At 51.3% G+C, this 15,953-nt stretch overlaps 1 protein-coding gene across 1 annotated transcript in view; it reads right to left on the bottom strand.

Moving 5' to 3' along the window:
• Cacna1c (calcium voltage-gated channel subunit alpha1 C) overlaps positions 1 to 15,953 on the bottom strand; it is a gene marked incomplete at its 5' end in the record, with an annotated part of 685,364 nt that overhangs the window by 66,239 nt on the left and 603,172 nt on the right. The window contains 1 exon segment of the mRNA NM_001172923.1: positions 15,676 to 15,786. Coding sequence (NP_001166394.1) covers positions 15,676 to 15,786 — 111 coding nt within the window.

Below are 15,953 nucleotides of genomic sequence, written 5' to 3'. Positions count from 1 at the left end.
TGTGGGTTAGGTGAGGGGCAGCTTGAAGTCATGGCCCATTTTTTGGCTCCTCAGAGTATTTTTTTTAAATTCACCAGAGCCTTTGTGGCACAGAGACCTCTCTCTCCCCGTGAAATCGTACGCTCTGAGTGGGAAACAGGCAGCTCCCTCCTGGGTTCTCAGCTGTCATTCACAGGGCAAAAGAACACTGATTTGGAGGGCAAGGAGGTCGAGAGTGAAGGGTTGAAAGGAATCATGCTCGCGTGTGTTTTACGATTAGACTTTGGAAGACGCCGGGACTGTCTGTGGCTATGAACACCACCTTGGTGGATAGAGCTAGTTCAGAAGGGAAGGGGGAGGCTGGGAAGGAGAAGGGAAAGAGCGGAGTCCAGGGACATTCAGCGCCGACCTAGAAGATACAGGAACCGAATGTTATTGGAGTGCAGGTCAGGAGAGAGAAGGGCGGTCCACAGAGGAGGGTGAGTGGGAATCTTCCATTCTGCAGAGACCTGAAACAAAATGGGTGAGGGGTCATGGTCTGGAACAGCTCTGAGAGCAGAGAGAGGGCAAAGAGGAAAGGCAGAGCGCAGAGCGAAGGCGACACGTTGGCACCAGAGAGACACATGTGTAAGAATGCTGGCGCACACCCGGGAAGCAACCCTGTCCACCTCCAGGCTGGGCACCTGATCGTCCCTCCTCTTCAATTTCTTTTTTGTTCTTTCTTTTTTCTTTTTGGTGCGGTACTGCAGGTAGAACCCAGAGTTGGCACACTGAGCTACATTTCCAGCCCTTTTTAATTTTCCAGACAAGGTCTAAGACTCTCAGTCACCCAGAGTGGTCTTGGACTGTCATTTTCCTGCCTTGGCATCCCAGAATCATGAGCTTACAGGCATGGGCCACCAGGCCCGGCTCTTTTGGATTTCTCTGTGCGCACACTGGAAATAAGCAAGAGACAGTGCTTCCCTCATGGGCCACAGCTGCCTCCTAACCTGGCTCCACACAGGCGTCTACTGCCTTGGTGGCTTCTGTTGGGATTAATGTGTCATGGCCGTGCTGCAGCAGCTTAGTGCATTCATTTGGTGACAAGACGCCTGGGGACCCTCTACTACCTGTAGAAACCACCACATCCATTGTCGCCAGGCTTCTTTGGGCCTCGCCCTGAGGAGCCTCACACACAGCTGGACTGGAAGGGGAAGCAGCACTGGGAGGGTGGACGGGGTCCCTTCAGGAGGCGGCTTCCTCCACCTGCACACCCACCCACCCACCCACCCGTTCACCGCAATAGCCTGCTGTCCCACAGCCCATCAGTCCAAGCTGGACCTTGAAGACGCTTTGGGGCCCAGTTCTCAGGTCTCTGTTCCCTTTGTCAGCCTCCGCCTCCCGCCATTTCAACAGCTGGGCCCCCTGCCAGCTCCGCACCCAAACCCAGACACCAAGCCCACATCCATCGTTCTGGGGCACGGGGTGTCCCAGAGCGACACCGGCCAAACTGCAGTGTGGGTAGGGCCTTACCTTCTGGAGGGTAAGAGCTTGGCGCGCTCTCTCTCTCTCTTTCTCTCTCTCTGTCTCTCTCTCTCTTTCTCTCTCTCTCTTTCTCTCTCTGTCTCTCTCTCTCACACACACACACACACACACACACACACACACACACAGTCACAACTGTTCTAGCCCACCTCTTCACTGGCTGGAAACCACTGGCAATTATAGTTTGTGGGTATAACAGTGAAGGAAGGGTGGGCAGAACTCAGACACCTATTTTTACAAAATCAGTTTGACTCGGGGCCATGTCTTATCTGTCATCCCTTCTTTTTCTGGTGACTAGGTTCCAAATGGTGGAGGAGTCAGGGCTGGGAAGAGGGATTTCCTGGCTCTCCTTAAAGTGGCAAACCAAACCTTAGTGTCCAACTCCTCAGAGCCAGACAGGACAGGGCATTCAGAGGCAGGGGCTCGGCACAGCGGGAAGCCTTTTCCTTGCCAGGACAGGGCATTCAGAGGCAGGGGCTCGGCACAGCGGGAAGCCTTTTCCTTGCCAGGACAGGGCATTCAGAGGCAGGGGCTCGGCACAGCGGAAAGCCTTTTCCTTGCCATCCCCGAATCCTTCAGACTGTGTGGGCTTTCCCTTTTCAAGGCCTGGCCTCTGGGGAGGAGCTCAGAGGATGGCCCCTGTGCTGGCTACGCCAAAGGCGGCCACATGCATGGTCACCAGGCTGATGAGCAGCCACTTCCCCAGCCAGGACCTGTTCTGTTGCTGCTGAACCACAGAGTGGTGACTGGTGGGCTGAGAAAATACAGTTCTGCTCGACAGTAGCTTCAGCAGATTACCATGAGGAAGAAAAATGGCTGCAAACACAACCTCCGAGGACCTCCCATGCATGAGTGTTTTGGATTTTCTTCTCTTTTGGATTATCTGCTCCCTGCTTCAGCTCAGCTACTGGGGCTAACGATGTTAAGTTAAAGATGCAGGGGAGTGCTTGAGAGCGTGAGCCTCTGGGGCTACTATGCCCCTTACTAACAGGCAATTGCATTGGTCAGCTTTCTGTTACTATGACAAAAATACTAACAATAACTTAATAAGGGAAGGGTTTATTTGGGGCCAAAGTTTTAGTCCCTGATTGCCGGACTGCACTGCTTTGGGGCTGTGGTGAGGCAGACCATCCTGGTGGAGGCTTGTTTACCTCATGGAATCTGGGAAGCAGACAGGAAGGGCTGCGATCCTAACAGTTCCTCAATGATCACCTCATTTTCTTCAACTTGGTCCCATTTCCTAAAGATTCCACCACTTTCCAGTAGTACCATGGGCTGGTTAACACATGGGTCTCTTGGGAACATTCAAGATGCAAACCGTAGCAATAACCTTGAGCAAATTATTCAACCTCTCTGTGCCTCAGTTTTTCCACCTGGGAAACTGGATCAATCATGGGGTGACCGTATGCAGGCTGTCATGGCTCAATTCTGCTAGATTCAGGTTCATATAGACAGGGAACTTCCAGGTTCTTAGAAAGTGTGTTCTAACCGGGGAAGTGGGGGACAGGGCTGGACTGGCAGAGGAGTCTGCTTTCTATCTCAGAGCAGAGAGCAGGGACGCTAAGGGAGAGACTGTGGCACATGCTTTTGCTCTTGGATCCTTTTTTTTTTTTGGTACCAGGGATCAAACTCACGATCTCACACTTGCCAAGCAGGTGCTTATATCACTGAGCTACATCCTCAGCCCTGGCCTTGGATTCTTGATATTTAGCTTCAGGCCTGCTCTGTAATGTTAGAGCCTTGCAACAGGTTGGTAGTAAGAAAGAAATCTACAAGTCAATCTACACACATTTTCATTTCAAACCTTGGATTGTGTTATTCATTCCTCAGAACTTCAAGGTAAGTGTTTCTCTGCTATTATTTATTTTCCTCTTTCTCCTTTCTTTCCTACCTGTATCCTTATCTGCTTTACATAGTCCAGCAAACATAAGCAATTGTCCTGGCCCCTGATGGGGAAGCTGACCGAAAGTCTGTCCAGCTTCCAGTCTGCTTGCTGAGGTTGTCTCCTCCCAATGCCCCCAGAGCTTCGGAGCGCGGGGCACGAAGGATTGGGGCTGAGATCAGAGATGGAGCTGCCGACATTGAGCCCGATGAGGATGGAGGAAGGCCAAGGAGGGACAAGGCAGGGCTGAACAGAGGACAGGGAGATAAAACTCAATAGCCAGAGATGGAGATGGCAGAGGTGTGCAGGAATTACAGCAGTCCCGGGAGAAGGGAAAGAGGGAGATGCACTGGTGGGATCTACTCACTTACTGTGGATCCAAAGAAGAGAGACAGACAAGAGGAAAGCGAGAAGAACGACCATATAGACGGTCGAAAGTGAGGAGGAAGAGAAAAGCAGACATAATGGGAAGAGGAAGGACACAAGAAAAACATGCAAACAGGCTGGGGTGCGGAGATGTAAAGTCACCCGAGCTGGGCCCCAAGAACTACGAAGTGGTCCCGCAACTCCAGTGGGAAGAAACGCCAGTCACCATGGCCCCAGAGGAGGAGGCCCAGGTGTCCTGGTGGACGGAGGCCTGGGATGAGGGGCTAAGGGGGTTTGTACCTGACCGAGGGCAGTGGTCCCAAGAGTCAGTGAGGACCCTGAACTCTCCTGGCTCCTGGGCTGGAGGCACCAGGCAGAGACACTGAGTGTGGCTAGCAGGGCGTCAGTGGTGGCAAAGCTGCCAAGTGTATCTGTAAGAGCAGCGTTCACGGCATATTGTGGAACACGGTGGTAACTGACACCAAGCAGAGAACATGGAAATTCAATTGCATTAAGATGCCATCAAGACATCACAGCAATCATGAGAAGGAGTGGTATCCAGCGGGGAAGGCATCACTGGAGCACAGAGCTGCTCACACCTGCAGCCCAGGAGGCAGTGAGGGCTTCTGCCTTCCTTGGTCAGCTTGGGCCTATGCAGGTGCCTGGAAGAACATTCTGTACGACAGACAGCTGGGGCAAGGAGGTGGGAGCTTGCAAAGAGCTGGATCTTTGACCTGGTAAGAGGAGGCCCAGAGTAGCTGACAGCAGTTGCTCTTCTGATTTTTGGAGGATTTTTATGGGGGAGGATGTTGGGGACATAACCCAGAGAATCACAGATGCTAGGCAAGTGCTCTGCCACTGAACCTCATCCCTGAAACCTTTTAACTGGACACCTTCTGCTCCTGCTTTTTTCCTTTGGGATTAAGCTTTTTCCCTCCCTGGGAAAGTTTTGAAAGCCTTCATTTATCCATTTGTCATTCATTCACCTTATCAGTATGTCTGTGTGTTTACCAGGAGCCTGGAACTGTGCAAGGCGGGGCCACACAGACCTGTCAAAATTCGAGGACTGAGTTCGCCTGCTGGAGCATAAGCAAAGGGGATTACAGATTAAGCTTATTGGGGGGCCTTAGGAGGCTCTTTCTCCATCTCAACTGTACTGTTCTAGTGACTGCTTCCTGCTACTCATGCTGGAATAAATGAGCTGATGTTTTCAGAGGCCTCTTCTGGTCTATGGTGTTGGCTCATCCCCTAGAGCAGGGGAAAGCAAGGCAGACCTGATGCCACATACACAGGGAGCACAAGTTCAGATGCACATTGCTTTCTGATCCTTAGAGAACCAGCATCAGGAGTGGGTGGAACAAGAAGCACTCTTTGCTATATGAAGGAGCTTGCACCTGTTACAGCCACCTGACTGGGCCAGTCCAGGTGACAAAGAGCCTGAGGGCAAATCCCAACCAAACCCGGATTAAACAAGACCCTTCCTACTTAACCTGCTTTCACAATGCCCACTGCCTCCCTGTTATCCCCTTCCCCCACCTCCAAAGCCTCCTTGATCCCATAGGCTGCTCCTTTGCAGAGGGACAGGTAGGACCCGACTGAAGAGCCAGCAACCTGCACCTCTTTCATGAACAAGAGGGAAATGAAATGATTGACCATCTTTGCTTCTAGAGATGAGCCCAAGTGACACAGGCAAGTTACCAGCCTCTGGGCCACAGCTTCCTCACTTATAAAATGGGAATAACAGTAGTACACACCCTCCAGGGTTTTGGGGATTCTGTGAGCTCAAACCTGGACAGTCCTCATGGGGTCTGGTGCAGAGAGTGCTCAGTGCATACTGGCCACTGCATTGCTATCAGTATGGTGGATGTGCTTTGAGTCCCCTGTGGGAAGCCCCTGTGTCATGGCTTTGCTGCCTGCCTTTTGGCACTGCCTGGCAGCTCCTTCCTGCCCCTGAACAAGGCAGATCTGGTGCGAGTACAGGAAGTCAGGTAGCGCCCCAGTTTGAGCGGGGTTAACGCCACAGCCCTACAGATCTGGGAATCCCCCTCTCGCCTCCTGGAGCCCCTGTGCTTCACTGTTTCCCAGTGGCAGGGACAGAGAGAGAGAACCACAGTGTACTTTCCTACCAGGCTTTTTACACAATGCAAATAATTTTCCACATTAAATAATTAAATGTAATAGCTAATACTGCCCTTCCCACATGAAGGCTTTAAGCAAGTCATATAATTATTTTTTATCATTCATGGCAACTTTAAAGCTCTCAAGCACCAGGCAGGAAAGAAACCTGTCACAATGTTATAACAATTTGCAAATCCCTGGGTACAAGAGCAGTGGTGGGGGCACCCCTCCCCAGAGCCCATTTGTGCCTGTCTGCCACACACTGCGTACACCAGGTACCCTGTGGCATTCCACAAATAAATAATAATCAGGGTAATGCCAGCTCACTGAGCAGCTGCTGAGGAGTGGGCAGAGCCGCGCAGCACACAGCTCGCGGCCTCGGGGCTGCTGCTGGATGGAGGCTGGGCGAATGAGAGGGGTTGTGTTTCAAGAGTTGGGCCTCCCTGCCTTCTCTGTTCCTTTTAAGTGACATGTGGCCCTGGGGTTCTATTGATGGTGGGAGGCACTGAGGTTTCTATACCGTTTAGGCCAGGTAGTTTTCAACTCAAATTCAGTGGCGGCTGAATATTTATTCCCACCTGACTATTGATTGAAACCTAATTCACCCGAAGCGCTGTTCCGGATGTGGGGGGCGCTGGCCTCTAGGTGGCGCTCTGGAGTTCCAGAGCAGCGTCACCAGCGAGCAAACTGGTTTTTTGGCGGATGTTACACGTCCTGCAATTTGGGGCAGCTCTGCCGGAGGAAGTGCAGGTGTTCTTTACAACTTTTGGAAGACATTTGTGTAAGGGCCATATACGAACAAGGCTGGCCAGTTTATTATTTAAGTTATAGGCAGTTTTTATTCTGAAGTCTCCTAGCTTTGTTCTGCCGTTGTCTTCTTCTTTTGTGGGTAGTGAGTTCTTACTTCCAAACATGACTTTTCTGGTTCCATGATAATTAAAGCGCTATGCTGGATATTATGTGCACAGATGTGAATTATCTGTCAGGAGAATTAGGGAGGTATTATAAAGTATTTGTTGCAAAGAGGGGTGGGGGTTGGACTCAGAAAGGAATTGAAAATTCCAGCCTAAAACAATTTCTAAGTTTCCATAATATCTTTAAAGGGAAGTATTCTTGCTTGCTTTGGAGGTTTTTAAAGTTAGATTTTCCAAGTCGATGAGGAAATAAGAAGTCACATATTTCTCCATGCAAGGTTTGCTTCAGACCCCAGTCCCTGACCACGTCCTCCCTGTCCTCCTCAGATGCTTCTCCACGGCCAGCCAGGCTGGCCTCTCTCAGTCAGACTCTCATCCTAACCAAAAGCACTCCCTTCCTCAACTCTTGCTTTGGTCGTCCTGGCTCTCAGCCTCCAGGCCCCTCCCTTCGCCAGCTTCTTCTTTCTCCCACTGTCTTGAATCCATCCTTGATTCCTCTCCTTCATCCTCACATCCAGTTTGCCCCCAGATAAAGTCATATAGTGCTGATCTCACACCTTCTCTACTCTGTCACCTGTGTTCCCAGCAGGATCCTAACAGCTCCTAGAGCTGCTACTTGGAGAATGGTTTGCTTCTCTGTCCCTGATGTCCTGTAAGGAAGGAGACTAACATTCGCTGAGGAGTTACTGAGTTCAAAGCACCCACCCAGGCTGGTCACAGCTCTGGCTCCCCTGGGCTGGAGTGCAAAGGGTTTGGCTTTTGAGTCATCTAAACTGGCATCACAGTAATGAAGATTACTTGGGTTAATATTATTAAGGTGCTTATAGCAGCATGGGGTACATACATAATACATACAGCAGTAAGTGCTTACTATAAACAAACAAACCACGGAAACTACAGCTACAGTCTTGGAAGCCTTCCTCTGGCCTTAAGTTCCCTCAGATGTGGAACAAGGACCACAGTGTTTGTTTACAAATTGATGAGGTAAGCAGAGAAAGCACAGCTCAGTGTTGGGTTCTTCACGATATTGAATAAATGCTACTTCCTTAGCATCTGAAGCCTCCATTCGCTCCTAACCTAAGGAGTAGGATTGATACCATAGATTAATGTAAGTATTGAGGCTTTTTTCTAAAGCTGTAAAGGGAATACCAGGGAAAGCAGGAGGTTTTCTAGCAATGAATGAAATGGTAAATTGGGGCTACCTAGGAGAGCCAGCCACAATGAGAGATGTCTGCTTTTTAAAAATCAAGCTGGGCAAGTCTGTACTCACAAGCATTTTTCCATCTACCAGAATTGCCCCTCTTGATGGGACTTGGGGCCAGTAGATGATCAAGCAAATGAATAATGGTGAATTTTAGTTGTAAAACTTAAAGCTCCAATGAAACATGTGGCTAACTTAATGTTGCTGGAAGAAAGAAATTACTGGCAACTGGTGCAATTACAGGAAGAGAGAAAGTCAGAGAAAGTACATTTCAGCCAGCAGTATCATTACCTAGTAAAGACAAGCTGAATTTCTATAAGATTCTCAACTTCAAGAAAACAAAAAAAACCTGATTGCATCCTTTTCTCCCAGTTACTTCATTTTCCCCTTCCTTCTCCTGGTTCTTTACTGGGGTCTACAGCAAGAGTGCTGAAATTTCTCTCAGTGGCCCACGGAGGGGCAGGATAGACTTGGGCAGTCCCAGAGCCTTTAATGGAATTCCTGCTCGCTGCTCTTCTTGCTTGCCTGCCCAGGCTGCACCAGAGCTCCTGTGGGCCAGCTCAGGGCCTTGGTGGCACTTGCCAGACTTCTCCTCATGCTAATCAGCCATACATGCATGCTTGTCTTCCGTGAGTCTGTGTCTGACACAGTGGCAGCAGGTAGGAGCCTGGCTGTCCTGTGGTAAGCCCTCTACTTGCTGCTTCTCAAGACAAAGGACAGGTCTGACTACAGTCCAAACCAATTCCCGGCCTGAGTGAGAAAGCGGGTCTGGCTTGTCACTGGTGAACATGGCACATCTGTTATTTGGTGTGGGCTTGAGTTGTCTGTTGAGGTGGCCCCTCAACTTCTCCACCTGTGAGGTCAATGTCAGGACCTGGGGCCTTTTCCCGGGAGCAGCTCACTCTGGAGAAAAGGATGCCAGCAGCTACACCAATGCATGGACCCTCTGCCTCAGAAGCTCTTTTGCATGCACAGGGCACAGATGACCCTGGGGATGCAGACCGTGACACCTTTAGCTTGTGTGAGAAGAGTTAGTTGCCAAAGGCAGACCCAGATATGGGCTATGTAAGGAAAGAAGCTTCTAGACGTGGACAGAGCTGGCAGACTAGACTGAGAAATGGGTTCCTGAGCATCTCTGCCAATACAAGGTCTTCCCGTGAGATTCCCTGTGCCCGACCTCCTCACCCCAGCCTTCCCCTGCCTGTGTTGTGGGAACCACTGCCGAACCCAGCTTGCATCTGACCTTTGACACAAATCTAATGAAAAGAAGGCAGCTGACCATGACTCCTTCTGTCCCAACCATGTCCTCAGAGCCTCCCCAAAGATGCCTCCTCTTGGCCTCCTACACAAGTCAGGGTTGACAAGCATTCCCAAGAACAAAGCTGTTTATAAAAACAATTGAGTCTGCAGAGAGAAGCTTGCTCTGGAAGTCACTGGAAGCCAGGGGGTCTCTGTGCATGGAATAAAAAGCTGTCTTTGTGAACTGGAGTCCAAGGTCAGCAGCCCAGGCCCATTCAAGGGCAGACTTACTGGCTTGAGAACTCCACAGTGCTGATTGTGAGCCAGACTATTTGAGTCTCTGGGTTTTTCCTTCCCATAGTGCAGCTGTGAGGAATGTTAGTGAGAGCAAGCCCATACCCAGCCCTGTGTCATGGAGCTTTGCCTCCAAAAGGGAGCATTTGATCTCCATGGTCCTGAACAGCTCTGATTCTGATAGCATCTCATTAACCAGGCTGGACTGGTTAATGGACTCATCCCTTGCTCCTAGCCAGAAGTCCACTGGAGGACTCCTCAAGACAACAAGTTGAGGACAGGAGAGCCAGGTTCCATCTCAGGAGCCTCTACGGCTACCAATCTCACTTTTTTCTGTCTGTCTGTCTTCTAAGAAGCAGCCAAAGCTCCAATGCCCCCATTGCCTCTTTCCTGAGAGAAAGCAAGAACTTTGAATGTCCCCCCCACAACACAGCAAGGATGGCAGCTGTTGCATGATTGTCCCACTATGCACAGGTCCTCTGACAGAGCTGGCTGAGTCCTTTGTGTCTGGGGCTGGAACTAGAAGCCAATGGGTATGGTGGGGACTCCAGGCAAGCGGAGCCAGAGAAGGGACATGGTGAGAAGATTCCTCTCACTCTGGAAGTGCCATCAAGGCCACTAGGCAGTAGGCCTCGGGCCAGTAACTGAGATGGATGAGGCATGGTTCTGTACCCTGGGGAAAGGGTCAGCTAAGAACCAGGTAGGATGTGAGGGCTCTCAGGTCTCAGCATCACTAGAGCACTAAGATGTTAATCAGGAAACCTGTGCAGAATGCCAGTGGACTGGGGAAAAGAGTAGCTGAGTGCCCCACAGCCACTTGCAATACTCGGCCTCCAGGAACAAAATGAATTCCAGACCACAGGTACAGGCAGGAGCCCCTAAAGTGCTCCCTGCCTTTGTTGGGACCAGGTCAGGAGTTGGAGGGGGAGAGAATCTGTGAGAAAAGGCTTGGCATTTGCAGCTAGGGAAGCCCAGGAATGAAGGACGGATCTGACAGTGAACAAAAAAGCTACCCTAGCGGATCCCAGGGCAAGAGACTGCCGTCCCCTGTCACAAGGGTTCCACGGCACATGAGTCAGTTCCCGGCAGAAAAATCTCCAGATGGAGTAAGGGTGGGGGGGATGAGCTAGACCATCTGGCTTCAAGAAGCTTGAGCATCTGGGCTGACAAAGCCTGGACGTAGAGGAGAGCAGAGCCCAGGCTGTCACGGGAACACAGGAGCCCAGAGTGTACTGCCCACCCCAGCAGCTAGGGCCACATGCAGCTCTGTGAATGTAAATTGAAATTAATCTAGATAAATAAAATTTGAAAATCAATTCGTCCACACACTGTCCACATTTCCAGGGCTCCCCAGCTGCAAGAGGGGCACACCTAGGCGGCACAGAGTATGCTGTGAGACAGTTCATGTTGGTCCACAGGCTTCCTTTCCTCCTCCTGATCTGAATGCCTGTGGGTCCTAGTAGGTCTTGCAATGTGAAAGTGAGCCCTGAGACTGCGGGTGTGAAAAGCTGGACCAGAGCAGGGCTGGGGCTGGCGGCAGCAGTGAGTCTCCACTCTGGTTCCCCTGTCCTCTCAGCTGCTCCCTTCTCAGGCTGGGAGAAAGGCAGACAGCAGCCTAGAGCTCTGACCAGGGAGAGCGCCAGGCTTCAGTCCCCTGCGCACTGGCCCTAGGGAGGTATGGGCATGGTTTACCCGCTGCCGGGCTCTAGTCCAGCGAAGATACCTGCAGCCGACCACAGGCCGCAGTCAGTCTGAGAGAGCAGTTTCTGCTCTCCCCCTCCATGGCCTGCCTGAGTGGATCCGGAGGGAAGACGTAGTCAGACACCTCCCCTCGGACCTGGGTGAACTCCTGCTCCCTGGGGCAGACCAACTTCCTCTGGGGGACAAGCCTGCGGCCACTTCCAGGCTGCCATCAACTCCACTTTCCTGTTACCCTTGCCAAGACACTGTCAACAGCACTCCCAGGTCACCCAGCGACATCATTGTCCCTTCTGGTGCCTAACTCCGTTGCTGAAAGGGCAGAAGGTCTGTGACTGATACTCGTTCTTCCCACAGGGCCCGCACTCTCCTGCCATGAGGCCAAAGCTGCAGAGCCAGGCACGGACCTCGGGCCAGCACAGCCCAGCCCTGTTGGTCCTGCAGGAGCTGCTGAGTGACTCCTTTCTCACCTGCCCTTCTCATGGTGGGGAGAGCCCATGTGAAGTTTTAACTGCTATTGTATTGAATGAATCTATGGATCAACTTGAGGAGAAAGGACCTCTCTAAATGTTGTGGTTTTGTTTTGTTTGTGCGGGAGTTTGAACGGAGCTGCCTTCTTGGCCCTTTTCATTGCTGAATTTTGAGATGGGGTTTTTCTACATTGCTAAGTTGCCTGGGCTGGCTTCAAACTTGTGATTCTCCTTCTTCAGCCTCCTAGAGTTCTGGGATTATGGGAATGGGCTAGCTTAATATTGAGTTTCCTAATTTGTGAATATACCTCCCGAGTTTAGTTTCTCTTCCAATCTTCTTTATAAAGTTTGATAATTTTCTCTATAGGGATCTGAGCCACTTTTTGTTAGGTTTATTCTTAAATACTAGACATGTTTTCAGCACTTAACATAAAAAGTATGTTACATGGCCAGGCATGGTAGCCATCCTGTAATCCTAGCACTTGGGAGGCTGAGGCAGGAGGATCCTTGCTAGTTTGAGACCAACCTGCACTACAAAGTGAGCCCACGACCAACCTGAACTGCACAGTGAGACCCTGTCTCAAAACACACACACACACACACACACACACACACACACACACACACACAGTGTGCTACGAACTTTTTTTCTTGTCTTTGCTGGTAAATTTTAGTTCGTGATAGAAGGACAACTTGGCTACTTAGTCACCTTAGACACAAAACCTTTTTTGTGTTGACCACCTTAGTCCTGCCTAATCATACAGGGCCCGGGCAGCTCCATAGCTTCCTCTACCAGCAGGGAAGGCATTTCCTCTGGCTTGCTGTTACCTTAACATCAGCACTGCTTCCTACCATCCCACTAGTCAACAACCCAGAGCCCTGAGGTTTCGCATGTGTGTGGAGGGGTGAATTTCTCTCAGTAGTGTACACTCACCTTTGTTTTCTTGTGACTATTTTATGTGCACAGTGTATGAATGTAAGGAGATGGGCAGCTGAGTTTAGGGAAGGGACTCGCTTTGGTAAACTTACTTTCCTTGAGTGGTTCGGAGAATGGATAGGATGGAAAGATGGAGATTATCAATCACCGTGAAGGCCATGAGAGAAAGAAGCAGGAGAACACGCTGGCCAGCGGACGGATCAACTCCAGTGGTGACACTTTTGGAGTCCCTGGCTTTGATGATTGGCAACTGCCATGGTTTAAATGTTGAGTGCCCCGACCCCAAGCTTCACTTGTCAAAGGCTCAGTCCTCCAGGGCGGTGTTATTGCGAAGGAGCAGGAAGTGGGATGGAACTACAGGATCTTAGTTCTTGGGGCTGCGCACACGAAGGGGACTTCCCGGCTGCAGGGGTGAGGGTTCTGCTGACCTGTGCACTTTTTCCATGACGTGCCACCACCTGCCACCCTCGCCAGAGCTGAGCCAATACAGGCACCATGTCTTCCAACCTCCCAAACGGGGAGCTAAATAAACCTTTTCCTCTTTATAAGTTAGCTGCTTCGGATATTTTACAGCAGTAACACAAATCTGACTAACACACCAATCTTCTACAGCCTGGCTGCCTAACTGGCCTTCTGCAGAGAATGTTTCAAAGTACCAACCCACTATATATCAACAATCATGCCAGCGAAATAAAAAAAATTCAGACAAAAGTCTTACTTTACGGTGAGACATAAAAGCTGTTTTTTAGGTCACTGAAGTCGCTGGTTCTTAGGCAAGAGCCTGCTAGTTAATTGTACCGGAGCTTCAAGGGGCTTTGTTTTTCTGCCTGCAAACCCTTCTTAGCATCTACTCTTTAGCAAGGATCCAGGGGAACTGAGCTTCCTCACTCCTCTTCCCCGCTGTCAGCCTTAGCCAGTGGCCTTTTCCCTCTGCTGTCAGAAGCCCTTTCGGGAAAATTCAGAGGAAAGATCTTTTCCCTTTACCCCACAGACTGAACCTGGCATGTGTGAAATGCAAAAGGCTCCAGGCTGGCACTTGCTTTTCTCTGGAAAGAGTCTCTCCCATTTTACCCCCACGCCCCCGAGGTAGAGACCCAGAGACTGAGGGAGCCTGGGGCCCTCTGTGGTTAGGCTGCCTTACCTGGCCACTTCCCAGGGATCTGTGCTCCTTGGTTTTCATGGCTCAGGTGGAGGGGTCTCAGCTTGAGGCTCCTGAGGTGTCAAGTTCACATGCTCCCCAGGGCAGGCTGCCCAGTCCACTGCCCTGAGACATGATTTAGGAAGTCCACTGCGGGGTTCTGCAGCCCACCTCACACAGCATCAGGAACACATGTGAGTCACGCACGGGTGACTCAAGGCTTTGGAGTACGGAAACCACGTGTCCCCTGACACAGTGAACACGATGCTGGTTTCCCTGCTGAGAGGCTGTCATCTGCCACCAAAACACCGCTCCGCAGCGACCCTGCATTCCTGGCCTCCCCTGGTCACACTGCTGTGGGAGGCAGACCTGTCGGTACCACTGGGTCCTGGATCCGCCACGGGCCTACATGTGGACAAAGACGCTGGGCCCTAGAGGCTGGGGTGATTCAGGGGTCCTCCCTAGCAGGGGCACAATTTATCCCCTCCATGGGGTTGGACCTGGGAGGAAGGCCATGAAGGGTAGGTATATTTATTTCCCTGGAGGAGGTAGGGAACACCACTATTGTCACCATGTGATGTTTATTAGGGGTCTCATTCTCTGAAAATTAGCTGAAACCCGTATGCATCCTATGAGAGGAAGAATGTAAGGATACTACCTTCCCTGTCTTTTAAATGCCTCAAAGTTGATCCCCTCTTTCTGAAAATCCCCAGCAGAGTAGCTGGCATGGATTTGTGCTCGTGAACATTGTGGTCTGGTGGAAAATACATAAACTTTGGAGCCAGAGATGCCGGACTGCAACCTTGTTCTGCCAGCTAATGGAGAGTGACACTGCTGATGCTGGGCACTTCCCTCCTCTCCTCCCCGCAGTGGGGGTAATGGTGTGTGTCTTCTAGGGAAAGCTGAATGGGGAACATTCAATGTGTGTAGCACACGGCACATTAGAAAACATGTTGTTGGAATATTAATTCAGTCCTGTCAGTGAAGGTGATCAATGACCAAGGAGAAACTCCCCGCCCCTGTTAATCCTCAGACAAGTAAAAATCTGAACAAGCACAGAAGATGTGGCCAGGGATGTGTCCTTTGTGGCTCCTGTTCATCTCTGCTGCATCTGAGAGAACCAGTAAAGGGAGGGACGCGAAAGGTCTGTAACTGTCATTCCGCCACTCTTTCCTTTCCTTCACTCTCCACGAGCTGCTGTGGTGGCCACCGGGGCCACTGCCTTGCTGTCTCACCTCCCTGAGAAGTAGCTGCCCATGTGTCGTCAACTCCTGGCTAGGAATGCCAGCATTTCTGACCTGTCCACAGAGGCCCAAGGTGGAGAGTGCTGCTCACATCAGCCTGCCCACACCATCCGGGGCCATGAGGTGGCTGCCTGGGAGGCACAGATCGTCTGAAGTGACAGGTCATCCAGCCCGACCTACCCAGCATCATCTGCCAGCAGTTCCAACCTCCTCTCCCTTACAAGGAACAGCACAGAGAAGCTTGCAGCACTGCTGTCCTGGAGGCTGTCAGGGAGCAATGACAGCCTCTGAGGCAAAAATGGGAAGTGTCCAGAGGCTGGTGCACAGAGCCATGAGTGAACCTCACGGCTGGCTACTGAAATGGCAGAGGGTAGAACACAGTCCTGGCTGGGTCTGGGGGGCTGGGCCTAGAGGTTTGGTTTGCCAGTTTGTGGGAAACAGGAGGAGAAGGGTCGTGGCTCACTCTGCTCCCTGTAAGTCCCCGTTATGGCCAAGGGCATAAGCTGAGAGTAGGGCTCATCGACACTTGGCAAGTGGAGGAGCTGGAGCGCTTAGCACCGGGGCAGGGATGGCCCTTGCTGGTGACGCCGCCCCTCACTCCCATTCTTTCCACACACGCGTGCTGCCCCTCTTCTGCCACTCTTCTCCACCAGCCTGCCTTGGAGGCCTACCTTGGGTTTGAAGGCAATGAGTTTCAGGATCATCTCCACAGTGAAGAGGCCGGTGAAGAGCATGTTCAGGATGTTCATGGCGATTTTGAACAGGCAGCTCTGGCCATAGTGCTGAGGAAGGGAGGGAGCCAGAACCGTGAGCATGAGGGGTGCAGTGAGGGAGGGACACCCCGACTCCTCACTCCCTCTGCCCAGCCCTGTCCAAGGCCTGCATCTCAACAGCTCTCCTCCTCAGCCCAGCCCCCCCGAAATCTCTTCCCCACACCATGGAGACAGCC

This window comes from Cavia porcellus, unplaced genomic scaffold, assembly GCF_034190915.1.
Source record: "Cavia porcellus strain 051 isolate PalLab524CR breed Dunkin Hartley unplaced genomic scaffold, mCavPor4.1 scaffold_19, whole genome shotgun sequence".
Classification (NCBI taxonomy): Eukaryota; Metazoa; Chordata; class Mammalia; order Rodentia; family Caviidae; genus Cavia; species Cavia porcellus.
Note: the sequence above shows the minus strand (reverse complement) of the source record. Positions and strands in the feature narration are given on the sequence as shown.